The 26540-nt window shown below is 38.0% G+C and overlaps 5 protein-coding genes and 1 pseudogene across 8 annotated transcripts; 1 reads left to right on the top strand and 5 right to left on the bottom strand.

The window, feature by feature from the left end:
* Positions 1 to 2441: 2441 nt before the first annotated feature.
* Positions 2442 to 3562, bottom strand: LOC122073433. The gene has a single exon (XM_042638017.1). It carries the CDS (start codon positions 3417 to 3419, stop codon positions 2694 to 2696), a length of 726 nt encoding a protein of 241 aa, XP_042493951.1. The 5' UTR covers positions 3420 to 3562; the 3' UTR covers positions 2442 to 2693.
* A 1260-nt stretch (positions 3563 to 4822) lies between these two features.
* LOC122073243 (pentatricopeptide repeat-containing protein At3g29230-like) lies at positions 4823 to 7587 on the bottom strand. The gene has a single exon (XM_042637788.1). It carries the CDS (start codon positions 7468 to 7470, stop codon positions 5443 to 5445), a length of 2028 nt encoding a protein of 675 aa, XP_042493722.1. The 5' UTR covers positions 7471 to 7587; the 3' UTR covers positions 4823 to 5442.
* A 2204-nt stretch (positions 7588 to 9791) lies between these two features.
* On the bottom strand, positions 9792 to 12708 carry LOC122073379 (annotated as a pseudogene).
* Positions 12709 to 15792: 3084 nt separating this feature from the next.
* LOC122073239 (RING-H2 finger protein ATL65-like) lies at positions 15793 to 17290 on the bottom strand. The gene has a single exon (XM_042637781.1). The coding sequence runs from the start codon at positions 17213 to 17215 to the stop codon at positions 16037 to 16039; it is 1179 nt and encodes a 392-aa protein (XP_042493715.1). The 5' UTR covers positions 17216 to 17290; the 3' UTR covers positions 15793 to 16036.
* A 3817-nt stretch (positions 17291 to 21107) lies between these two features.
* LOC122073219 (dirigent protein 11) lies at positions 21108 to 22154 on the top strand. Its single transcript, XM_042637757.1, has one exon. It carries the CDS (start codon positions 21321 to 21323, stop codon positions 21858 to 21860), a length of 540 nt encoding a protein of 179 aa, XP_042493691.1. The 5' UTR covers positions 21108 to 21320; the 3' UTR covers positions 21861 to 22154.
* Positions 22155 to 22203: 49 nt separating this feature from the next.
* On the bottom strand, positions 22204 to 25588 carry LOC122073220 (mitochondrial import receptor subunit TOM6 homolog). Of its 4 annotated transcripts, none has more exons than XR_006138686.1 (3): positions 25326 to 25584; positions 24881 to 24978; positions 22574 to 22894 (listed from the first exon to the last, which is right to left on the bottom strand). XR_006138686.1 is itself a non-coding variant. In XM_042637759.1 (2 exons), exon 1 carries the CDS (start codon positions 25514 to 25516, stop codon positions 25352 to 25354), a length of 165 nt encoding a protein of 54 aa, XP_042493693.1. In that variant the 5' UTR covers positions 25517 to 25588; the 3' UTR covers positions 22204 to 22534; positions 25326 to 25351. The 4 variants fall into 4 exon arrangements, 2 of the variants coding, with proteins under 2 accessions (XP_042493693.1, XP_042493692.1); XR_006138687.1 differs by having other exon boundaries at positions 24836 to 24978; XM_042637759.1 differs by lacking the exons at positions 22574 to 22894; positions 24881 to 24978 and adding an exon at positions 22204 to 22534 and having other exon boundaries at positions 25326 to 25588.
* Positions 25589 to 26540: the final 952 nt, after the last annotated feature.

The raw sequence follows: 26540 nt of genomic DNA on the forward strand, positions 1-26540 counted from the left end.
TAATAATATATCTTCATGCTAGTACTTCTGACCATATTTAATATGATTTATAGAGAAAAAGGTGGTGTTAAGAATCTCAAACTTTGTGAAGCACTCTTACAACTGTTAATGGGTGGTATTTTAAGTCAATTTATACTTTGAAGTTTCACCACTATCCAGTATCAAATCATTCGTAAATTAATTGAAAATTTTCTTACTGGTTTTCCTTATAATATATTTTTTTATATCAATATTGAGAGCCTTCCAATATGATAACTCAAAGATGATGATGTATTGGGGCAATCACCGCATTGCTACATTCATGGCCAATAAACAAATATGAGACAAATCCATGGAAGAAGAATTTAGATAACAGAATAGAAACAAAAAGTTGGATTGAATCCTGAACTGACAAAATTATAAAATAAAAAACTTAAAAAATATGAAGTCACATGCACGTAGGGTTCCTCTCACCAACCTTTCCGACATAATCCATACCCAAGTTTAAAAGGATTGGTAAATCCTAGGGTGCCCATGTTTAAATTGGAAAGGTAATAGTTTTGTTGTTTGCAAATCGATCAATCTTATGAATCTTAGGTATTGCAATTGCACTTCCTCTAATGTGTTTTTTTTTCCCCCCCAAATTGAATATTAGCTTAATTTTTTTCTTTGGCTGTGATTTTTCTGCAGTTGGATCAAAGAATGTGGGGATTTTATTTGTTACATTCACTTTAAATTTCCAAGGTTTCAGAAATCAAGCAACTTCAAATCAATAAATCAATGAAAAAGCCCCACCTCAACTATTTAGAATCCATTCTACCAAAAAAATAAAAAATTTAGAATCCAACATAATCTATGAATAAAACAACAATGACACCACTCAAGTATCCAAAATCAAAAGAGGAACTCAAATATGGCATATGAGCAGAACATGAGTCTTGAACAAGATGTCAAGCCTAGGCAACAAATTAGTTGGACAGAAAGTTTTACCTCATAAACCATCTTGTCTCTTCCAAACGCAGCAATGCACCCTCTCCTATTTTCTGTGAGACAACTAAGAAAGAAATCCATAGATATTGCATCAGATAGCCCAAAAAACAAACAAAAACAAAAACAAAATCAAAGCAGACGAAGGCTAAATTCATAACCTTCTCTTTGCTACAAATTTGAACAATAAGAAGGTCTTCGAGCCTTCGACTGTAGAGCTCCGTCTTGGGTCATACTCTTTCACCTGAGACTCTGAGTCATCAAGTTTCCTGATTGCATATAAATAATAAAATGATATTTATAAGGGAAAGATGCATAACAATAGTAGAATAACTTGATTTGATTGTGTATCTTCAATCAAATCGTAAAAAATAGTACACAAAAAAGAAATTGTAGAAGATAGTGATGAGATATTTTTTTGGTAGAAAAAGATAGCGATGAGATAGAAGAGGAAAAAGGGAGAGATGCATTGGAGAGAGCAAATCTATTCAGAAGGAAAGTTTCCGATTTGAGACACATGAGAGAGATGGAAAGGGAGAATAGGTTTCCTATTAAGGAAGGGAGAAACTTATTAGAGATAGATTGGGAATCTAATTAGGAAAAGAGGGGGATATGGATGAATAGGAAAGAATCCAAGAGAATTTCTGTTGGTAGGGGAGGAAACGTGAGGGATATATAGGGGAGACGAAGAGTTTTTGAATAAAATGGAAAATGAGAAGAAAATTAGTGCTTTTGGCCGCTTTGAGCTTCTTAGGGGCTTGTGTGTGTGTGTGTGTGTGAGAGAGAGAGAGTATTTAATTAGTATTATAAAAATATAAAGAATACCAGTAATTTAAGAAAATAAAAAAGAATGGAAAGGAGAGATTAAGAAGGAAGGACAAATTTGTCAAGTGGCAAATATATATATATATTAAACACATATTAATCATGTATCATATTATTATAGTATTTTTTTTTTTACATTAAAATTTTAAAGTATTGTTAATACCTAAGTGTTTTAATATCCCCATATATCTGATCCTTTTTTTTCTTTCTTTCTTTTTTTTCTTTTTATTGTACCCAAACTTACTAACTTGGTCATAGAATCTGAATGTGAACATTGACTGGGGAACTAAATGGATAGCCGAAAATCCATATTTGATTCATGGTCATATCCATTTTAAGGAATCCATATTCGAAAAGATGGGTTCTCGGAAACCATCTGTTAGGATTACAATGTCTTTTATTGCATCGCTTGCATTTGTAAGCCCTTTTGTAATGATGGTTCATTCTTTATAATCTGATAGAAGAGTGAGGACAAACAACTCAACACTATTTTCCTTTGATAGTGAAACAGATTTCATCTCATTGTGGAAGTAAGCAATCTTGCTGAGTCACATAAATCATTGTGTTGTTTTATGTGATTTTATTTTATGATATCCATTTGTTCTTACATCATTTTAGTTATACATTTTCTACACAGAAAACTAATCGGATGTGGATACAAATAGTGTTATGTTTGATTTGAATTCCATCCGTTTACATCTCTACATTATTCACATTGGAAGTTAGATGACAAACTTTTACCGAAGTACAAGAAATAACACAAACACTGCGACCCTTCCTTTGACAAGTTAAGCCCAAACATTAGACTTCATTGAAAGTTAAAACTACCACTAGATACATTTATCCAAGTACCTTTAGGCTTTGATCTCCCATACCCACCACCCCTCTTGACTCCTTAACTATTATGCTTTGGATATTAACGATCCAACAACGCCGGCGATGATAGCTGTCGGATCTCCGAGGACGGCAGAGATGATGAACTGAACAGCCAGCCCAGCCATCTGACAACACTTCTGCACTTTACCTTTACTACGGTGGTGGTTCTGAAGTGTTCCTTTCAGGCTTGGAATTCTTGTTTCCAACTTCTTATTAGTGCCACCATAGCTGCTTACACGGCCAACATAGATATTATGCCAGCTCTCCACAAGCATCTCCCTTACACAAGCTACATGTAAGTTGTACTTCTGACAGGAGGACCTGTAACTCCAGCTTCGACCTTTCCTACCACACCTGTGGCAAGATGCACTTACCTTGCGATACAGATAGAGCTTTACCTCACCATCATCGAGTACGCGAGGGAGGTTAGCACAAGTTGGATGGAGGTCGAACCCACAGGACTCGCAGTGATAGACAAACCCATTAACATCTTTCTCACAGGCGTTGCAGAACCGAGGGACATCCCCTGGTGGTCGAGGGAGGAACTGGAAGGAACACTTGGGGTAGAAAGGGTGGTTGATGGAGCGAGCAGGGAGGGCACACTGCTTGTGTAGGTCGAAGTCACAGATGCTACATTTGTAACGCGATCCTATGCCTACTTCTTTGCACCCATCACACTTGAAAGGATCTTCTGTGTATTCAAACCTTAGCTTATGTTGATGGCTGAAGTGGGTTATCTCCCCGTACTTCATGGCTAGCTTACTTCCTAACACTGTAATCACCCAAAGTGGCACTATATATAGGTGAAGTGTGTGTGTGTGTGTGTGTGTGAGAGAGAGAGAGAGAGAGAGCAAATGGTTAATGAAAAGCTTCTAGCCTTCTAATGAGGGTTTTATGTGATTGTAAAGGATGAGTTGATAGGAAGGTGCCTAGCTTGAAGTTGAAGCTTGTTCGGATATATGCTCAGGACAACACCATGTAGTTGAAGCTTGTTCGGATATATGCTCAGGACAACACAATTACATGGATAACCTTGGCATGGTCATGAAGGGGAAGGGGGTGGGGGGGGGGGGGGGAGAATCAAGGGGGCCATTTGATCAAGAGGCCCAGGTTATCTGAATTCACCAAAATGCCCTTTTGATGCCTTTTTCTCTGATTATATAATGTTGTAAAGTATACAAGCACAGTTCAAAGTTATTCCTCTAAAACAGAGTTAACTTTTGTTCTTTGTGAAGAACAGTTAACCACCCCACCCCATCTCACACCATCCATGGAGTGTGGGGACCACCTTATGAATGGTGTGAGATGGGGTGGGGTGGTAACCTGCAGGGGAGAGGAACCTTTCTTCTTTGTGAATCCAGGGTATGCTTCTTATATGGTGGTTCTAAATACGTATAAGGTTCAAGAACAGCTGTAGTATTAAAGGGTTAAAATACAAAAAAAGTAAATAAAACAGAAAATAAATGGGATACTGAAGATCCTGTTAAAGAGGCTCACAAAAGAAAGAAACAGAGAGAGAAGATCAAATCCATTCATTAGAGAATAAGATTTTTAGCATCTAAACAAAAGTGGTTTCTGGGGTATGCTCTGTTAATAATCTTATCTTATCAACAGATCAAACACCATTGGACTAAAAGTGTTTGCACAAAAGTTAAGGAAAGAAAAATGCATGGAACTGGTCATCTTGATCTCTCAATGCAACCATCAGATTCACAAGCAACAACAACATCGAATAGATGTGTTTTGCTAATCCCCATTATCCTTATTTCGGAATAAAACAAGATTTCATGGCTCAGGCCATCAGGTCTATGTCTAGAACATATCCTACATGAAATGCATGGAATAAAGGGTTCCACATAATGTATACGCAACAAGAGTAAGAATAGAAATATATCCAAGGCAGGAGGACCCAATCAATGGTGGGTCGAGGTTGACCCCTACTTTCTGTAGGATGTGCTCACTCTATACTTTGAATTATAAAGATAAAACAGAATTGGAGAGACTTCATGATCTACATAAACCATATTCTCTAACAAATTGGAGAAACAGAATATAAGTACACTTGTATTCGGTGCTGTAGAAGTGGAAAATGATGGAGGAGAACAAATTCCCATCTATTTTTTAATTATTTTTTTGCAATAAATAACAAATTTTGTTTCAAAGATTCCACAGAATAATCTTAGTATAGTATTGTTCTTTAACTAAATATATGCAAATCAAATCCATCTTACCAAGGAATGGAACCCAGTTGCATGTGTAACATGAATTACTGTTATGATCTAGATTAGTAAGGAAAGAATAAAATCTCAAGATGCTAATAGAGGATTTATTCCACATTAAACTATGGCATCATAATTTCGCACGTCCCAATCCAACACTGTATAACATCTTCAAGTCGGGAACAATTGTGCTGCATGAGTGCATGTACCTCAAAACTTTATTCACTATTTTCCAGTGGTGCCACAGGGATCCTTCAAGCCCTATAATGGAGAAGTGGATCAAAGATAATTTTAAGACCCGATATAAAGAAGTCTGTTGCCCAAAGAAACATTTGGAATCTTCCCATGAATGCAAGTGTTCAATGAGGTTAGTTCCATTTCCCTTGTACTTACAAGGACACGGAATATGAATATGTCCTTAATATGGGTGAAGTTCCTTTTCATGCTTCTTCTGTGGTTTTCCTTTTCTTCCTCACTAGTGCTTCTGTGGATGATAAAAATATAATTATGCAGTCCAACCCTCTTATACAACAAGAAGATTCTGTTCAGTAAAATATTACATTTCCTCTACATCTAAAAAGGCTCTTGAGGTGCAACATAAATATCCAATGGACTTCAAGTGACTTGTTAGTTGTTCGATCATGGAGTAGATGGTACTCGAGAGTACATGTCTCTTGTCCCCAACCATGAATTCATAAATATGGCCATCGATTTCAATCAAGCTTTGAGCTATAACCTTATTAATCCGTTTATCCTTCATCAATTTCCTCACTTTCTTCACGTCTCCCCACCTTTGAGCTTCACAATATATGTTTGCGATGAGAATATAAAGCCCTCCACTATGTGGCTCCAACTCCAATAGTTGTTTTAGAACTTGCTTCCCGATCTCTACATCCCCATAAATCCTACAAGCACCTAGCAGTGCACCCCACACAACAATATCAGGCTTTACGGGCATAACTCCTATTAGGTTAACTGCTTCACTTAAGTGACCTCCTCGCCCAAGAAGGTCAACCATGCATGCATAATGTTCAATTTCGGGTTGAACCGCATAGACAAGACTCATACTGTCAAAATAATGTCTGCCTTTGTCTACAAAGCCACTATGACTACAAGCACTTAGCACTCCAACAAACGTGACTTCATCAGGAGGGACCTTCTCATCTTGCATCTTTTCAAAAAGTTTGATTGCATCAAGACCACACCCATGCATAGCAAGGGCCCCAATCATCACATTCCATGATACCACATTCCTCTCAGGCATCTTCCTGAATATATCAAAGGCAATGTCTATGGGACCGCATTTTGCATACATGTCTATAAGGGAATTATACAAGGTAACACTAGGCGGTACACTCCTATTGCACAAGTAAATATGGGTGTTCATCCCCATAATCAAATCACCAAGTTGGCTACAAGCTCCAAGAATGCTTACCAATGTTGCGTCGTCAGGATCCAATCCAGAGTTACACATCTGAGTGAAGAGATCCAAGGCCTCTCTGCATCTGTTGTGTTGGACACAGCATGAAATCATTGAATTCCAAGAAACAATATTCTTCTCAGGCATCCGATTGAACACCTGTCGAGCAACATCCAAAAGCCCATGTTTAGAATAAGCATTAACTATAGAAGTCCACGAGACCACATTTTTGTCGGGCATTCTATCGAAAAATACTTGAGCAAACAGCAAATGCCCACACTTAGCATACATATCCACTAAAGCATTCCTAACAAACAAATCCATTTTAGACCCTGTGACTACTATGTAAGAATGCACGAATCGCCCCAGATCAAAATTCCCAGTTTGTGAACAAACGGAAAGGAGATTAACCCATGTAAACTCATCCGGTTCCAAACCCAAGTCCCACATCTCACGAAAGAGAGAAAATGCTTCCTTGCAGAAACCCATCCGGGAATACCCACCAATCATTGAATTCCAAGAAACAAGAGTTCTTTCAGAAATAATGTCGAACAAGCTTCGGGCACCATTAATGGACCCACAGAGCGCATAAGCATTCAAGAGGGAATTTTGCACACATACATGAGACCCGATCCCGAGCTTGAGAGCCTGACCATGAATGATTTTAGCCTCCATAAACGCCAACTCGCAAGCACAACCCTTGAGAACGAACGGGAGGGTAAATTCGTTTGGAGAAAGACCCGAGCCTATCATTCTACCATAGAGGAAAAGAACCTCCTTGGTGTCATTTCTATTGGAATAACCCCGTATCAAACTATTCCACATGAATCTGTTGGGTTCTGCAGTTCGATCGAAAACCAACCGCGCATATTGGAGATCGCCCATTTCGGAGATGGCACAGAAAGCGATTAGTTTTCCTACAGTAAAGTTTTCTTGGGACAATCCATTTTCTATAATCTGGGGATGGATTTGTTTGAGCTCTTCCATGGTTGAGCATTTCTCTAGATGAGAATGGAGATTCTGATGAGTAGCGCACTTGAATTTGGGATCGGAGTTGGTCTTCGCTGGTGGAGAAGCGATGGAGAGAAAGTGCGAAGGGCAGGAAATCAAGAGACCGTGGTTAAGGCGGGAACCAACGGCTACACATCTGAGGGGAACAAACATTATTACGTCTAGTCATTGAACCCAAATTCCGTCCTATGGATTCAATTTTAAGCACTTTTACATGTAAATGTAAGCTTTATCTATTTATATATTTTTCTTGGGTCGTGTTCTATTATTAGTTTGGGTTGGACTTAGTTTGGGGTTTTATTACCATAAAAGACTGAAATATAAAATTCAAAAGTAGGGTTTTAGTGGTACACAAAAAATTATATTTTATTAGGAGATTCCTAAGCTTTCTACGAGTCCTAGTTAAGAATGTAGATGAGCCAATCTTGAAGAATTTTTTTTTATTTGTTTTTATAAATAAGCAATGTAACTAGGATCCAGTTCCTCTATTACACACAAGAGGCGTCAGCTCAGATCCAATGCTCTGGAACTCCTTGTCACGAAATCCAACACATGATCATGTGCTTTAAGGCACTCCAGGGCATTGAATCTAAAACACTGTTTGATAATGTTCTGTTTCTGTCGTTTCTGCGTTTTCTTGTTCCCAGAAACGGAGAAACAACCTAAAAAGCTTTTGATAAAGTTGTTCCGTTTCACCTGTTTCTAGAAACATAAATCAGAATTTTTATCTATTTACAATTCTAAAAACATACGTCGTTTCTAGAAACGAATTTGAGAGAAAAAAAATGTTGTTGTGCCCGATAAATCTCTCAACTATTTAAACCTAAAAAAGAAGCAATTGAACCCTCTCTCCCTTTTGGGCATCCGATGATATTATTGGATTTTTTTGTGGCATTATGTCTGTAAAAAATGTTTCGAGAAACAGGTTTATCAAACACCAAAAAATCTGTTTTTGTTTTTAGAAACGTGAAATGCCGTTTCTGCTATTTCACTGAAACAACAGAAACGTTATCAAACGGTGCCTAAGTTGCCACCTCTTGTTTGCAGTAGATGAGATCTTCTCATGTAACTAACACCCACCATGATTTGGAGTGAAAATGAATTGATTTGGTGTCGTTGTTGCCATTGATGGCCAAACCCCTATCTTTCCTACTTCTCTCTTAAGTTTTATCGTTTTTTTATTGCTATAATCTATCATTTTTCTCTCCCTCGTACCTGATTTTGTCATTTGTCTTTATATCGACATCAACTTCATATCCTAAAACATAAGATTGATCCTCCCTATTTTTAGTCCCCATCATTCTCTCTCCTTTATTCTTAGCTCATTGATCTCAGTTATTTATTCCTACCCAAAAAAAATTCTCTTAGTTATTTATCTTTCTACCAAGAAAATAAAAAAGATATTAGTTAATTATCTTATTTCATATCTCAAATTTGATCTAAATCTAGCCTTCAAATTAGAATTTTCTTCATCCAATCCTTAAGTGAGCCCATCATTATAGATTCATTAATCGATCAGCACTAGTTTGGTATCAAAGTGGAAATTCTTTATTTCCAATGCTAAAGTTTGAGGATTTTTTACTTTTGGTATCAATTCTTTTTTTTTTTCCCCCTCAAACCTCGTGTATGCCTTTGTTTGTTATTCTCCCTACAATATCGACACAACTTCAGATCCTAAAATCTAGAACCGATCCTTCCTGATCGAAATGGATTGGAATCAAAGTGATGAATATGACCCTCTTCAATTTGTTCAAAATGTAGCAGATACAGTTTTTATTAAATATTGCTTGATTGATAGTTTGATACCATATTTCTAACTAGCAAATGAGGTGAAAATGCATGCCAAAACAGGTTCATGAAAAATCTATATGGACTCAGGAAATTAAAATTCTGGGATCTAATAAGAAATAACATGAGCGAGCAACCCAATGCACGAGACTCCCGCTATTGCAAGGTCTAGGAGGGGGCAAGTGTACGCAGCCTTACCCCCTGCTTCGCAAAAGAGGTTGTTTCTAAGTTTTGAACCTATGACCAACATGTTGTAATAGTGCAACTTCTTCTCCAAAGTTATTTATATATAGAAGAAATAACATGAATGTATAAATTTCAAATTCTAGGTCCACAAATACCAAACTTCACAATCCTAACAGCCCAATAACTTAGCATCAGTTTTGTAAAAGTTTCAGTGTTGATGAAAGAGTTGGGTTTTCACAATGTGTCTTGAGGCCATATGTGTCATTGAAAAACCAACACTCAATGCATCAGAGGTTGAAAAGATTTATGATGTTCACTTATCTTAGATCAGCTGCTTCTTGCAAGCTTTGTTGTAGCTTACACCTCTGCATTTTGTTGCCTTACACTGCTAGGAACTACTGAAATAATTTTAAGGGAACCATTATTTTTGGGATAGGCCAACAGATGCAGCCCATTGTACTTGTTCCACATTGACAATTGTGACACTGCTTCTATAACACTCACGAAAGGTTGACACTGCTTCTATCTATTGACTTGTAAGTAAATTCACTAGTTCCCAGCTTCTTGATGGAATATTTGCTTTAGCCTTGACAATTCAATTTGAATTAAAATTAACTACCAACTTCTCAGTTTTACCAAAATGATCAAATGGTGGAGACTGGTGAACGTAAGGAAGTTAAATCACAAAGAAGGGAGTAGCCAAAGGTTAAAAAGAGACGAAACAGCTGAGAGAAACCAAGACAAGAAGGCCATCGCTGTAGATAACTGATATCTGCTGCAGAACTTTGGAACACAATGAGCCCTTCAATGTTAAGCAGGAAATTTATGACACCAGCTGATGCACAAGCTGCTGCTAGTGAGAGAATAGATAAGACCTGTGGTACACATTGTATTTGTCATGGGAAAGGTGGATGGCATCACTTGGATTGTAAAATGAAAGAATGAATCAAAGACGTACCCAATCTCCTATAACAACGATGAATAGTATTCCTGGTTGACGAAGAGGACACCTTGCAAGGATCGAACACCCATCCACCAGTGCCAGTGTGAAACTCCATGGAATCACCAGACCCATGACTGTCACCAAGAAGCTGCCAAGTCCACAGTTACATGAATCATAAATTTATTACAAAACATGAAACCAAAGTATTTGCAGATCCAATATGAACAGAGGTGGGGCAAGAAAAACAAAACAAAATTTTTTTTTTTTTTGGGGGGTTTGTTTGGAGGACAGACAAGGAAGCAGTGACCTTCCAATGAGATGCCTAAGTATGACTTCTCAGACAAAATCAAGTACTTTGATGAACTCCAATCACAAGTCTATAACAAGTAGACAACTGAAGTTATTTGTGTTTCGCATTTATATTTTGTGCAGCTTCCTTTTCCTGAAGTGTCTAACCAATACAACATGACGAAGCGAGAAGTGTTCATGCTTACTTACATTAGGAGCCATGAGGATGTCTATCCCAAGCCTCAAGGCCAAGCTTGGAAAAGCCTGAATAATAGATATCCTTAGGAAGCAAACAATTATTTTAGAAAAGAAAAAAAAATTATTGTACAACTGATAGCTAACATGAGTATCAAAAAAGTTTGTTAACAGGACTGTAATGTGGCTGAATAAAGAGTAGCTGAAATGGAATGAAGAGATGATTGGACAAGAAACTTGGCTGCTCTCATAATAAATCCTCAAGTAATTATCTGCTAAGTCCTGCAGAAGTACAGAACACTAGCCACTAGACCAAATACCCAACTTCAATTTGGTGCAAGGGCCCATTTGATGGATCTTACCTCCCTTATTCATGAACAATTGACACAGTGAAACAGAACATAACAAAGAGGATACAAGGAACAATGAAGCACTTCCTAAGTGCTGGTCAGCATTTTATAGAACTTTATTGCACACAGGTTCATTGTTCAAGGGGTGAACCCTGTCCATTTCGTTAACGTCAACATTTTAAGCACCAAATGATATGGATATTTGAGTTATGACTATCATTTTCCTTTCTTTGTCACTTAATTTTCTCCTCTATTTTCCTAGATTTTATTATTCCCATTCTGCCCAGAGTGACAGCACTGGAGATAATACTTCATGTCCCCATATTCAAGCTTTCATCACAACCACAGACCTTCCTGTGTTCAAGACCTGTATTCACCCACCCCAGCTAAGCACTATCTACAAATAAATTCATGAAAAAAATGAATATGGACTTTCATAATGAGACCTATGGGTCCCGTAGAGACAGTACAGAAATTCATCCAAATAAGAAATTAATTGGGATTGGATCATGTAATAAGGATCCAAGGATCCAATCAATTTAGAACGAAAGACTATTTCTATGGTTCCAAGAATCAATTTTTTTTACCACCACAAGAAGATGACAAGAAAACTATCAGGTCCAATCGAGCATCAGACACTAAAGTCCAGCAAGCGGACACCTACAAACAGATTAATGAGTTTTGGGGTTTCGAAGAAGATGTAAAGAAACACAAGAATTTCCTTTTTATGAGGCAATCTTTTAATATTCTATAACACGAATTACAGATTAATTACCCAATAAACAGTTAAGAATAACAAATTGGGAATTCAGAAACCTGCTATAGAACTTGTATAAAACCCGCACAAACAATTGCAGAGAAAAACAGAGGAGAAATTCAAAAAAATACTAAACCCAGAAAGAGAGAGAGGAAGAGAGTACCAGAAAGCAGTGTAGCTGTAGAACTCAACTCCCACAGACATGAAGAGAAGAGAAGCAGAGGAGAAGATGGTCTGACCCAATCTGAGAGACAAACTAGCGCCGGTTCCCATGGAGCCAGGAAGTAAATCATCCATGGCGGTTGGGTTCTACGGCTGAAATTCTCGCTCCCCTTACAAAGGCTCATTGTAGTCGTTCAGTCATCAACTTCTGCCATGCCAAACTTCCCATGAATCCCAGTAATTGTAAAAGAACTTTTTCTATCTATCTGTTCTCTTAACCTGCAACTGAGAAGAAAAAAGCGTTTCTGATTAAAAACAGGTTTCAGAATTTGTGTTACAGATTGTCTTTTAATATCATTTTAAAGGAAATATATAATCATATAAATGGGTTTTTTGAATAGATACTTAGATAGCGTAAACGTAAGAACTTACTGAGATGATGACCTAACCTGATCTAACCTCAAATTCTTTCGTCTATCTACAAGCAATCAAAACAAGTCCAGGAATTTGGGAAGAAATAACCCATTAAAAAAAATTAGTGATGAACTCACCTTCAGTTCAGTCTGTTCTGCTGCAGCTTCACCCGCACATTCCTCGATTGCATGCTTTTTGGATCTAACGCTTATTTTCTGTTCTTCTAAGAACATCTGTTCTTCTGTTCATTAGTTTTATTTAATTCAACCACGTGAGACTCTGAGAAGAGTGCTATTTTTTGCCAAAGGCTCTCAACTGTGAACTGCCCAAGTCACAGGCCAATACTTAGGATCACAGTGGGTCCCAAATGAATCCACACCGTCCATCTTGGTGCCTCCCTGACAACTCCAATTAGAAAAGCCCTGGTATCAAAAGGTAATAATGGTCCATACCCTTATAGCGCCCATTAAATTTTAATATGGGTTTTAATGGAAGGTTGAAATCAAAAGAGTTTGCCCACCTAAGTTAGCATATATTCTGTGAATAGTATTATACGTTCCTGTAATTGTTACTGTGTTTTGACGAAAAAAAGTGCATGAAGGGCATTAAGGCCTGTTTGATAATGTTTTTACAGTTTCTGTTTCAAGAAACGGCAGAAACATAAATTTCCATTTCTGGAAACAGAAACGGAATTGAAGGTGTTTGATAAGTCATGTTTTTAGAAGTCGATAGTAACCAATGAAAGAATGGCCACAAGTCGTTTCTAGAAACGACGAAACAAGTTGAACTTATTTCGCCTGGATCGTTTCTTGAAGCATAAATAAGTAAAAATTTCTATTTCTATTTCTGAAAATAAATGAAACGAAATAGTTTTATCAAACGCTTTTTACTCCGTTTCTGCTGTTTCTGGAAACAGAAACGACAGAAACACGTTTCTTGAAATATTATCAAACGGGCCCTAAGTATCCCACTTCATCTCATGTTGTTTTTTATTTCAAAGTTCTTCAAATCATGGCATTAGTATTTAAGAATTGTTCTCTTTATTATATTTTCAAAGAGATTAACAGTGTAGTTAACTCTTTATTTAGGAATACTATATCTTATGTGAGTGAGATATCTTGTTTGCTTTTCATTCTTTGGCTGTTTGACTTACGTAATTTGACATCTTACGTTGGTCACGTTTTTAATAAATAACCTTAATTCTTATCCAAAAAGAAATATAAAAAAAAAAAATTCTTGTTCCTCACTTGTTAACTTTTATATTTGTGATGAAATCAATACTTCACTTCAACCACAGAAAAATTAGTCATTTTAAAAAATATATATTTTCTATTGATTAACCAATCAAACGAAAGCACGGAATAATGGAATGAATTAGAAGAATCTATATGAAAAGATTCTAATAGGTACACTAAGGTCTATCTAACTTTCAAAAAGTTATAAATGTTGAAGTTCATTTTGTCTTTATTCATCATTAAAATAAGAAGGATTGACAAGTTCTATATTGACATCATACATGACTAGAGAAAAACATAATTCTATTGGGTAATCCACATCATTAAATAAGGAGCGAGAAAAATGTATGTGGATATATGTACACTACACTCATGTACCCACTTTTTTCTTCATTTAAAATATAATTTTTGTTTCTACCTTTCATTAAAATTATAAAATTGTTCAACTTCTCCTTCCTCCAATTTCTTTTGTAGGTATGTATAGTCTTGTGTCCACTTTTTATTCCTCGTTAAAGTTGATTTTCATCTCTACCATTCATTAACTTTATAAAATTGCTCAAACTTTTCAATCATCCATTTTTTTTTTATATTTATTTATTTTTCTTGTTATGCCAATTCCAATGGCTTACCCAACCCTTTTCACTTTTAGACTTTACCCACACAGGTTTATAGATTTAGAATCTTCCACCAAAACAGTCTCTTCAGCCCAATGCTCATCCGGAATGTCCCACAAAAGCGTTCATATATTTTTTCTAGCAGAAAAATCATTTATGATGTCAATAAGCAATTTATGCAAAATTTTCAAATTTCTTTACTGAAAAAGGACAGGGGATGATGCAGATCGGCTGAAACTTTCAGCCCATTGCATTTTATGTCATATAAGAATAATCTGGTTTGGAGAAAAAGAGGAAAAAAAAAGCTTAATCACCATCACCTAACTTAAACCTTGTTTCTGATATTCTTCTACATTTAGATTTCTATTCCCTGTTTTTCATTCGTAATATTTTTAAATGGCCAAACTGTTCTTTAACCTATTACTACTTCTCGCCATCTCTCTTCCTCTTATTTCCTTTTTCCTTTTCTACTTAAAAAAAAATATCCCATCCTCACCCTGCCCTGCAACCCCGTTCATCCCTACCCTCTTGCAACTGCGATGGCCATTAAAGCTTTTGAAAGATTCTAATTGAAAGGATATTGTTCAAACATCACATATTGACATCTATAAACTTTTGATTTGGAACATTACTATTCATTTTACAAGTTAAACCATGATATGCATTGTTAAAATCTAATCTATGATCGAATCATAAAAAAATATCCAATTGTATTATTAAAACATTTAACGAAACGTAGATTGAATTGAACCATTATATTTGCCATGATTTAAATATTAAATCAATTATCACAATGCAAATTAAATGTTTAAAATCATGGAGAGATTTAGAATCAAGACCCATCCCACTAAAATCCGGAATCGACCTGTCCTATAGCAGTGTAACTAAATGGGATGTTTTTGAGACTTAGTTTTGTGACTGATTATTAAATGGGACGAGATGGTTCAAAAATGGGTTTCCCAATGAATTTAAAGTCAAGAGCCCAATAAGGAACCAGTTAGAACCAAAACCACTAGGTTCCATTTAAGATGCCTAAATTATTTTTTTTTTAGGGTTGATTAATACTAAATGGCAATTTCTTATTATTGACACCCCTAAATTGTGTCAAATAATTTCTAGCCTTTTTTTTTTTTTGCCCTTTCTAGTATTATACATTTTTTTCAATGAGAATAAATATTGTTATTTGATATCTATATTTGAAAAATATACATGATAATGACAATTTTGAAAATCATTTTTGACTTGTTAAAAAAAAAACTTTATATGAAAAATTTAAAAGAATTTTTAAAAATAAGACAAATTAAAAGAAGGTATCAAATTCTATATACACTTACAAAAATGTCATTTAGATTGTTCATATTTAATATTTTTTTGGTAAAGATCCATATTTAATAATTATATCTTATATATGAGTCATATTATAATTAAAAAAAGAAAACCTAAGGGTTCAATTATTTTCGTCTTAATTGAGTGGTTGTATATTAAGAATTGCTGTTTGATTATTATTACTTGGCAATACATATTTAATTATTTGTAAGCTTTGGAAGACTTATCTGATTGCTTGAGAATTGAAATGGGGAATTTATTTGTATATTTAGGAATCTTGTACATAGTCTCTCTCTCTCTCTCTCTCTCTCTCTCTCTCTCTCTCTCATACCTCTATATCATCTTTTTTTCTTTTTTCTTTTTTTTGATAAGTCTCTCTCTCTATGTCTATCTCTATGTACCCTTCGCTCGAAGTCCCAACCGTCGATTCTCCGGCGAACACATCCATTTGGCTGATCTAATTACCACCGTTTGTTCAATCTCTCCGGCGAGAGCAACGCCTCTGGATCTCCACATCTAATCCTACTCGACGATAACCCCACCCCAATCGATGTCCTCATGAACATCGGGCTCACCGACGACTTGCTCCGTCTCGAATACCCTCCGCCGGAGAATCTTAAGCTCGACTCAGACAATGGATAGAACCCCGATCTTCGTCGGAAGAAGGGAGACTTCATTCCCCTGTAGTGCCTGAACGAGAAAACCCTAGATTTTCTCCAGAAGCTCGCCCTTCGATACCCGCACGGCGTAGCCGTCGCTGGCTCCAACATGAACCGATCCACTGCGAAGTTACTCTCGAACCCGAACGAGTACGATCGCTTCAACAGGAAATCATGACCTCCGTTATAGTTGCAGGTATACCTGTCATGGTTCTCGTTTCTTCTCGGTGATACCAATGATGCTGATGCTGATGCTGATGCTGATGCTGATGCTGATGCCTCTTCAACGTAGGGGGCGATTTCGGATTCGTGAGCCGCTCCACTTACGTGCTCGAGGAATATGGTCTGTGAGACCCGATCTTCAAGGTTTGGGCGGATTCTGGCTGCCATCATTGGAACAAACGGAGATTCGGGTTGGAAAATTCCGGCTCTGCAGAGAGGGCAATTGGCGTGGGACCTGAGCCACTTGTCGATGCAATCGACATGAAAAGCATGGGCGCAGACGGGGAGAGTACGGATGTAGTCGTTATCTTGGAAATCCAGTAGACAAACGGCGCAATCACGAGCGGCATCGTTGGACCATTTCTTGGTGGTGTAGACAGAGAGAGGGATAGTTTTGATGACAATCTCGTCGAGGCCGTGAGCAGGGGAAAGGAAGTGATAGGCGGGGGTGGTGGCAGACTCGAATATGGCGTTCGATGGGATTGATTCGATGTCGGTGGTGGAAGGGTCATAGGAACGACGGTGGCGCCAGTGTCTCCACCGGCCACGCCACCACCGGAAGTGGTCAATGATTGGGTTGAGGAGGTGGCGGTAGATGAGGCGGAAATAGGTGACCACTAGGAATGCGGTGGCGACCACGACCACCATCGCAGTTAGAGACGGGCTGAAGTTGACGGTAAGCCTAGCCGGTGGCTGATGGATTTTAGCGGGAGATGGTCCCCATTTGAACTCGTAATCCGGTGAGGCCGCCGGTGTCATGCCTTCGCCTCTCTTTCTCTCTCTCTCTCTCTCTCTCTAGAGTCTGGAGACTCTACTAAAGACTTGCACTTTGCGTTGGGGAATGTGGAATAATGGTGTAATCTTTGTCGACTATTCCCATGCTTCTTTTCTCAGCTATTTGCCAAATAAAGCAAACGTTAACCTACTCACGTAGGTCAAATGGGCCCATTTAGAGCTATTAGTGCTTCTTCTACCGTCTGATAAGAATCTAAGCAACTCATATTTTTTTGTGTAAGTTAAGCACCTCATTTAACTCTCGTATTTGTACACATTCTTGGGAAATCGAACGGTGTTAGAATGGGAATTCCTTCCCATGTCTTTTTCACATGATAAGTGGTGGGATCTTACGTTGGCACTTTCTCTCAAACAAAATGTGGATCCCCTGCCTAGCGAATCTTGTCTTTCTTTAGCCACTAGGATAGCAGCCCAAGGGGTAGCTATAAGGGGTGGGGCCACTGTTGGGGTGTGACCGTGTGAGTGGAGGATAAAAATCGTATGTTTTTCCCCATCCCTGTTTTTCTTGTTTTTCTACCTGCAGAAGACGACAAGAAAAACAGGGATGGGGAAAAACAGACGATTTTTTTCCGTGAGTGGAGGGAGGAATGAATAGGGCGATGTAAAGCATCCGTCCGGGGGACTGGAGGAGTTCAACAAGAAACCTCTTTCTTATCTTTCATTTTTTCATTGGTGTGATTTCTCACTTTAGTCATTTTGTCGCAGATTGAATGGCCCATGGACATTGAGGATTATATTAAATTCTTCGTTAGAAAATTTAGGATTATAAGAACTTTTTTCTTATGAACCACCTAAGTTTTTACCATGTGAAAAAATGATGTCATAAACTATTGACCATTTGTCAAATTCCATAACCAAATTCATTCATATGCCCTTCTCACACACATTGACATTTTTTCCTTCTAGTTTCAAATGTCCATTTGTTCTGAGACATTTTCAGAAAGCTTGACTTTTGTTTTGGAACTTTATTTTGCCATGAGGTCAGCTCCTCCACAGCTGAAATTCGATATGTAACCAAAGACCTTGGCCCCTATCCAATCTGGAATCTGAAACCCATTTAATCTGCCAAGTGGATGTGGTATATAAATACATATTATTGCTATACGAGGAGTCCAATGTGGGCCATGCAAGAAACCAAAACAATTCTATCTTAATTCTTGGGCTTGGAGGATTTCTGAGCCAACCTGAATTGCCCAAGAGCTCTGGCTGGTCCTGGGCTCCTTGCTTGATCATCGTATCTAAGATGATGATCTGGACCTGGACTATGTACGGACACCAACATATATCTATGCATTTACATTTAAATATACATTGGGTAATTTACCATGCCACCCCCTGAAGAATGCCAATATTAGAGAGACACCCTCTCTCTTACACCAAATTGGACTTGGACCCATTGTCATCAATCTATGTTAAGTGATATTGTGAAATGACAAATTTTACCCTTATGAGTAAAACAACCTTATTATACTATTCCAAAAACACCCTTTAATCACCCTGATCACTTATCACTTTCTCTCCCTCGTTCCTTTTCTGTACCTCAACCTATGAGTCCGTGGAGATCCAGACTACCGGAGCAGTTGTTGCCGACAAGTTGTGTTCATTCTATCGACGGCAAGTGGTGCTACCTCCAATGGTGCCCGTGCAAGTCTCCATCGCTGGTATTTGGATCAAAACAAATGATTTCACTGGACTCAGTTTCATCTTCTTCCTCCTCCCATTCCTATTCACATCCATGCCTATTTCTGAAACTTTACCTCTCTGTGACCTCTCTGATTCACAGGTCCAATTAAACCCTCTGCCCCACTGGTTTCCTTCCTCAAATGTTTACAATCAGCCGCTCTTGATTCTTTCGGTAATTCCAACTTCGATCCTAAGCGGGCCTCGATAGAAACCATTCCCAAAAGGGTTGGTAGCAATTGCAACCAAAATGAGTAATTCTCGTCAAGGATTTGATTACCCGTTTGGAGAGAAAGGTGCAAGTCTTCATCACCGGTATTTGGATCAATGAAGTCAGATCTGTCAGTGGCGTGCTAAACTCTGGTGGCAAACATGGACGCAGAGGTGGCAGCAGTGGAGAAGGAGGAGGTGAGGGAGAAGGTTTGGCACCTTCGCCGGAAGGGGTTGTAGTCACCGATTGATCAGATGTAAGGGATCTTCTTCTCCAACTCAGTGATTCACGCGATCGCCCATATTAGGGAACTTGAGAAGTAGAGAAGGGGAACAGTGTCAGCGTGGTGGAGGAGTGGTGTCAGCGGCGGCGATCTGGAAAACTCAATGGTCGAACCTCCGATGTAGAATCAAGAACCAAGGTCTAGAGATCGATATGATTTCACCACTGGTAAGTCCATTGAAGAGCTCGTGCAAGTCTGCATCACCGGTATTTGGATCAATGAGGCCGGATCTGTAGGTGGCGTGCCAAGCTCTGGTGGCGGACATGGAGGCAGAGGTGATGGCGGTGGTGGAGAAGGAGGAGATGAGGGAGAAGGTTTGGCGTCTTCATTAGAAGGGGTTGTAGCCGCAGATCGATCAGGTAAGGGATCTTCTTCTCCAACTCAGTGACTCACGCGATCGTGAGTTGAGTTTCATTGTTCAATCGATTTTGGGAATACAACCATTAAGGGTAATTTTGGTATTTCTCTATTTTTAAGGGCAAAATAGTATTTAGGAAAAATATGAATTGTTGATGTCAGCATTCTTATATATTCTGTAACGCTGATTGACGGCAAGGGGTTCGAGTCTAATTTGGTGAAAGAGAGGGGATGTCCCTCTAATATTAGCATTCTTCAAGGGGTGGTATTGTAAATTACCCATACATATATAGAGACATAAATTCGTTGGCACTAGCTTCCATTAAGGCTAAGCGACAGGGGAAAGGTAAATAGAATCACCATCACAAAGATGGCTTTTGGCATCTAAAACTGAGTTTTAAAAGCAAGAATCAGCGTCTGAATTGGGTCAAATTCGTATTGGAATTGGCCAGGACCGGGTGGTGCCCTTAAAAAGTTGAACAGAGAGGCCGATTCAAATCAGCTTGAATTGAGATTGGGTTCGGGTGATTCAAATCCGATTCTGTTTTTTAAAACGCTGATCTAAAGTAGGGGTGTCAATCGGTTGGTCCAGCTCGGTTTCGGTCTGGGTTGAGTCGGTTTCGGTGTGAGAAAGCTGAAACCGAAACCGAACAATAAGGAAATTCTGATTTCGGTTTTGATGCAGTTTGGTTTCAGTTTGTCTTTGGTTTCTTAAATCGATTTGTAACCGGGTTGGTTTTGGTCTAGTTTGGATTCGACTTTCCATACAAATGTATACAAAACTATGTAAATTTTGATTTTTTTAATGAATTTTGGAGTGTTTCGGTTTCTTACCGGTTTGGTTTCAGTTTCGGTCTGGGTTTTGAAACGATTTCCGTTTGATTTCGGGTTCATCCGGTTTCCGATACGGTTCGATTTGGTTTTGGGGTTGCAATACTCCAAACCGAACCGAATCAATAAGGCTTCAATTCGATCCGTGTTGTTATCTGTTTGATCCGGCCGGTTTTACCGGTTTTGGTTTAGGAATTGACACCCCTAATCTAAAGTAGTGGATGTCCTCACGCCTTTGGTTATGTCCGTTAGATTGAGGGATCACTAACAGATTATATGAAACAGGCATCCATGTAGTCCAAGCTTATCAAAGTGCCATACGGAAGCTTAACTTTTTGTTTGCCTTCAATTTGCCTCTTTGTCCTTATTCCTTTATCGCCCACAAGCCACAACAGCTCCTCCCAGAAAATACCCACCAATTGTCCATCACTTCATTATTGTGTAGGTTCTTGAAAATGGCTATGCGTGGCCAGTTTTCAAACGACCAAGTGACCAACTCCGTCAAGCAACGAGGACAGGTCCATCCCCTTCATTATAATGTCCACCTTGGAAAGTTGAAGTGGGAATGAGCTGAGAATCCATATGGTTTAGGTTTGAATGTTAAATAGTGGTTTTGGTGACCAAATAATCAGATCTGAGACTATAAAACCCCACCTCCAAGAAGGGTAGGAAGAATAAAGATCTGAATGCAACTCAGATAGCTCGTGATGCAGCCCAGAATCATATTCTGCATCGCAGTCTCTGCAGCCATATTAGCAGTTATCCTCTTGGCTGTGATCTCACCAGTAGCCAACAGGAAGCGACAGAAGAATCAAACAGGGCCTTCAATAGCCCTCTCCTTGTACATCCAACATCCCCAAAAAACACATCCCACCAACTCTACACCGGTAACGCCATCCAGTGCTGAAGCATTCGTATTCCACCACACCATTACTGAAGGGGCTGAGAACAGTTCACCAGTCATCGGCAAAGCTCAGGGGTTCATAATTCCGATAGAGCACTTTGCACATTCCATGTTCAACATCATATATCTCACCTTCAACACACCGCAGTTCAATGGTAGTCTCAGTGTCCAGGCCAAACACATAACACATAAGGCCAGAGAAGAGCTAACAGTGGTCGGTGGAACGGGGTCCTTTGCCTTTGCACGAGGTATCGCCGTCTTTGCCCAGAAGGATCCACAACCATCTGATGTCGACGCCATATACCATGTGAAGCTACTTCTGAAATTTCCCAGTAGAATCTAGATCATGGGCGGATGAAGCATGTTTTTTGTATCAGAATCACCATTTCATTTTTTGACCTTTTAAGAGGGCAGACCTTGGTGCACGGTAAGGTTGCTCCATTATGACCTAGTAGTCATAGGTTTGAGTGGGGAAACAACCTCTCTACAAAGCTGGGGTAAAGCTGCGTACATTATCCCTCTCCCTAAACCCCCAAGCGGTGGGAGCTTTGTGCACGGTACACACCTTTTCTCTTCTGACCTTTTTCATTTATCTTCTGTAGTTTTGCGGGTATTATTCCCTTGGTGTTTCAAAAGATGAGATTGTATTCATTTGGACAAAGCAAAGAGGGTACAGAGTCATTAGATAACACAAGATGAAAGAATAAAGTAACCTTGAACAAATAAGAAACCATGGGAAGTGGTTGAACACGTCTAGAATTCCATACCACCCACGAAGAGGAGTTCTTATCACCAAAAAAAAAAAAAGAATTGTTCTTCTTTTGGTTGGGACATACTCATTCCCCCTCATCATTTCCTCATACAAATATGTTTCCAGGTACATCGAGGTAAGCCATTCAATCCCCAGAAAACTTCCATGGGAGCTGACCAATGGGTCAAGAGACTCAAGACATCCATGCTAAGAGTGACCATAACCAACCTGAGACCTTGGATAATATCACAGTACCTCTTGCAAAGCTGACGGAATATAAATAATAGGTACCTCCATACTGCATATAGAGAAAACTTTATATGGCTTACACAGTTATAGTCAACCGACAATAAGCTTTTTAAGATGGATTCATGGTGAACGTTTTAGCAGAATACATGCAAAGACCATGAGCACTTCATTGGCCCACAGAATTTATAAAACACAGAAGGCATCTAATTTTCCAAATGAGTAAACCTCAATAGAAAATCATTCATATACAATTTTATCCCTTGGCATAGGATCAACAGGGAAAGTTGGCCACACAACCACGACTGCTACACAACAATAAAAAATGAGCCTAAGAACTGCAAATTTCCATCATCCTGATCCTCTCCCTTCTACGTCCACTGAAAAGTTTACAAACTTGATTAGCACTGAACTGGATCAGCTCAACATGAGTATCTCAACACTTGGAACAATAAAAATAGAGGAAATCTTACAATACTAAATACCAATAGGCAAAACTTAGGTCATAACATCTCCATGAGCAATTATGCCAGAAACCCAGCAGTATGTAATTGATGCACATATCTATTCTATTGTATTTGGCATAAGTAATAGCAACAATAACAGTAACACTGGCAAATATTACCTTCAGACCACATTGAAATCAAGCTTGTCATGGCAGACCTTAAAATATAGCTTGGTTTAACTTTGATTCGCTTTGTGTAGACAGGTGATGGGTATACTGGCAATCTCTGTCAAGGGAACCTTGTTTGTCCTAAAGCCTACCCAGCATGCATCATATAGTTGAACACGGACCCAAGGATTGACACAACTAACGTAGTTTTGTTTGTGGTTCATGCTAGAACCCGATTATGTTTATTCCTACCTGTTTCAGTTTCCCGTTTACCAATGGAAGGATTAGGTTTGTCCTTAAACACTAGCGCATAAGCGTCTATCCTTGCAGCAGCCTTCAGGCGACATCGTATGCTTGGTATACTACGGTGATTCCTACATAACCAACTCAATGCGATGTATGTTTGAAGCTGGTGGAGGTGATACATTTGTTGTCTCAATTTAAGGGGCAGGTCCAATTCTTCCACCACAAGGTTTTTCATATTGTTTCAGCATGGGGTCGCCCATATGGATGTTTTTACATGAACTACCTTGTTTGCTTCGTTATTTGACAGTCCCCTCAACTTAGGCGCACCTCCTTAGTGTGCCACTGGGTTGATGGTAAGTCCTCAGCTAGCACTGTTAAACCCATGTAAGCATATCCAACCATTACTGACTGTGAAACATGAAAATGGAATGATTGAATCAAGTTCGGGCCTATTGACTGCTGAACAATAAAATAAAGCTCAACTTAACAAGTTCAGTACCATGACATTGATCATCTGCAAAGGTATATTGTTCATAATGGGGTAGTAATTGAACCCCCCACCCCCCCAAAAAAAAAAAAAAAAAAAAAAAAATCATCTGGCTAGTTAAGTACATCAACGATGTTATAAGAGTCCAAACAGCTGGTAGTCCTTTATTTTATACTGCAACAAATAGGAATTTCATTTAGAATGTAAAATCATATGGCTATATGCTTATCTTCCAACCATAGTTTCTCTCACTGAAGAACTAACTCCACCTGATCTATGAAAGTTAAATTTCTAAAGAACCAAGGAAATTGCCTCCTAGGAGTCGGTCATAACTATTCTTTTCTCAATCTGTTAATCTGTCAACCAGATTTTTATTCAAAAAACCAACTACCCACACACGTGAGCATGGATCAAGAACTCAGTCGAAATCCCCAAGGGTCGAAACGATATGTCCTGTGACTTTAAAAGTCACAGGTTTCGACCATGTTTCGACGAAATTTCCCATGTTGTTTCGGAAAATTTGGACCAAACCAACTGGTTCGACTTAAACCATGTCCTATATAAGTTAATTTGAAAAGAAACTCAAGCCTTCTTTAGCATAATTCGACCCTCTCTTCTTATTTTTTTCTCCTATGAGTGGGAAACTTGGGGAAATATAGAGATTTCCATTTTTTGCCTAACAAAGTTGAATCTAAGAGTGGTTCTTGCTTCATCCACATAAGAAATACACCTTGGACCAAAAAAGTAAGTCCAAACTTACCCAAAAATCTTTTTTTTTTTTTTTTTCTAAAAAAATAAGTCCCAACTTTCCCAAAAATCTTTTTTTTTTTTTTTAATAGAATATACTTATAAATAGAGTAAAATTATGTAAATTTTTTATGATACTTAGGAGGACCCGATCTAGGCACTCACGGTGGCCGAATTTTTTTTTGCATGTAAATGCTTTTTTTTTTCTGTTTTTGAAAATGCATTTACCTATAACATATTTCAGTCAACAAGTCAGTGTAATGATCATCGAACCTTTGGTTCACTTCACAAGGAAGACTTTGTTTTCTTCTTCTTCTTCTTCTCCTACGCATGTATAAAGCAAAGAATTGAAGTATTCGCCACACTCAGGCCTGAAACAGAGATTCAAGCAGTGCCAGGAATAAATCATTTTAATTATTCTTAAAATTGAAATTTGACATAGAACCTCTTTGTCAATTGAAAAGTCAGATTTTCGCAAGGATACCAAAAACCATATGTTTTCGTCTTTAAATTTAATAATAACCCTAGAGTATTCGCTCTTTGCATAAATCAATCAGATATAATATGCCCCAAAGATCTATTCTTCTACTTGGGAGCACCTTCTATAGCGATTAACAAAGTATTTAGAAGTCAAGCGACATATCAAGGGAATCATATGTTTTCGTAATATAAACTAAAAATTATAATAGATGAGAAAAAAAAAATTTCTTTCACTTACCTCGTATCAGAACAGCGAAGTGAGCATCAGAGATCCAGTTTGAGTTCTTCCTTTTCTTCGCAGAGGTAATGGAGAATGTAAGGAGTAACTCGAATCACGATCACCACCACTCCGAAGATCGTCACATGAGTCCTCAGCTGCTTCAGCGCAGTCGCCTTGTCCGGCTTCCGAGGAAACGCGCCCAAAAACATCTTTCCCTTCTCTTTAACAGAAACCGTGCTTAAACCCTAGAGCTTTTTGTATGTGCCAAGTTTATATATAAGGGATGTCAAACGGTCGTTTAAAATTTTACCAAGAAAAAAGAAAAAACGGTTCCATAATCAGTTTTGGTCTTGGAATGACTGAAAGATTGGGTAAAAATACTTAAAAAAAAATCTTTTCCAAGTCAAAAAATAAACAAGAAAAAATAAATTACAAAAAAAATACATAATTGGTATTAAAATCAACAGATAAATAGAGTTGGTACCGAAATCATTATTATAAATCAAATCATTGTTTATCATCATAAGGGGAAGATAACTAGTATTGAAATTAATGAATGACTAGTAATTGAGAGGATAATTAATATTAAAATCACAAAATTAACTCTAATATAAATCCAATCATCGACCTATCAAACTAATTTTGTATAGTGAATAAAGAGATCAATGGAAGATTTGTTATGAATCAATTTCCCTACTCAAATTCTCATAGTCATTGATTTGTAACAAACCTTTTTACAACTAGAAATATTCTCCCTAATATTTAAATCAACAGATAATCAATTCACCAATTCATAACCTAATACTCGATGACTTTTTTTTGTCGGTTCCATTTAGTTTGATTTCAATTCTAGATGTCAGTTGGTTCAATATATTTCAATTTTTAACCAATCTTATCATACCCCAACCAAAACCATTTCAAGAAGGATTGATTCAGTTTGATTTGATTCGTGTTTTTTTTTATCGGTTTTATTGATTCGGTCTAGGTTTTGACACTCCTAATATGAACCAATATATAAAAAAGAAAATTACCTGGTGAACTAGAAAAATAATTTGAAAACGAGTTTGAAAATTTGTCCCTTATTGGGCACGTTACAACAATGAGAGTGAATAATATGTATCATTTTATATGAAATTATTATGGTCAAAATAGGAGAGAGAGAGTAACAGTATCGACTCCACTCTTTATTATAAAGAGGGCTATATATGCACAAGGGTGCAGTGCATGCATCCT

This window comes from Macadamia integrifolia, chromosome 3 (assembly GCF_013358625.1).
Source record: "Macadamia integrifolia cultivar HAES 741 chromosome 3, SCU_Mint_v3, whole genome shotgun sequence".
NCBI lineage: Eukaryota > Viridiplantae > Streptophyta > Magnoliopsida > Proteales > Proteaceae > Macadamia > Macadamia integrifolia.

Coding starts and splice junctions, on each gene's coding strand:
- LOC122073433 (XM_042638017.1), bottom strand. CDS start 3,419: ATGAAGTACGGGGAGATAACCCACTTCAGCCATCAACATAAGCTAAGG.
- LOC122073243 (XM_042637788.1), bottom strand. CDS start 7,470: ATGTTTGTTCCCCTCAGATGTGTAGCCGTTGGTTCCCGCCTTAACCAC.
- LOC122073239 (XM_042637781.1), bottom strand. CDS start 17,215: ATGACACCGGCGGCCTCACCGGATTACGAGTTCAAATGGGGACCATCT.
- LOC122073219 (XM_042637757.1), top strand. CDS start 21,321: ATGCAGCCCAGAATCATATTCTGCATCGCAGTCTCTGCAGCCATATTA.
- LOC122073220 (XM_042637759.1), bottom strand. CDS start 25,516: ATGTTTTTGGGCGCGTTTCCTCGGAAGCCGGACAAGGCGACTGCGCTG.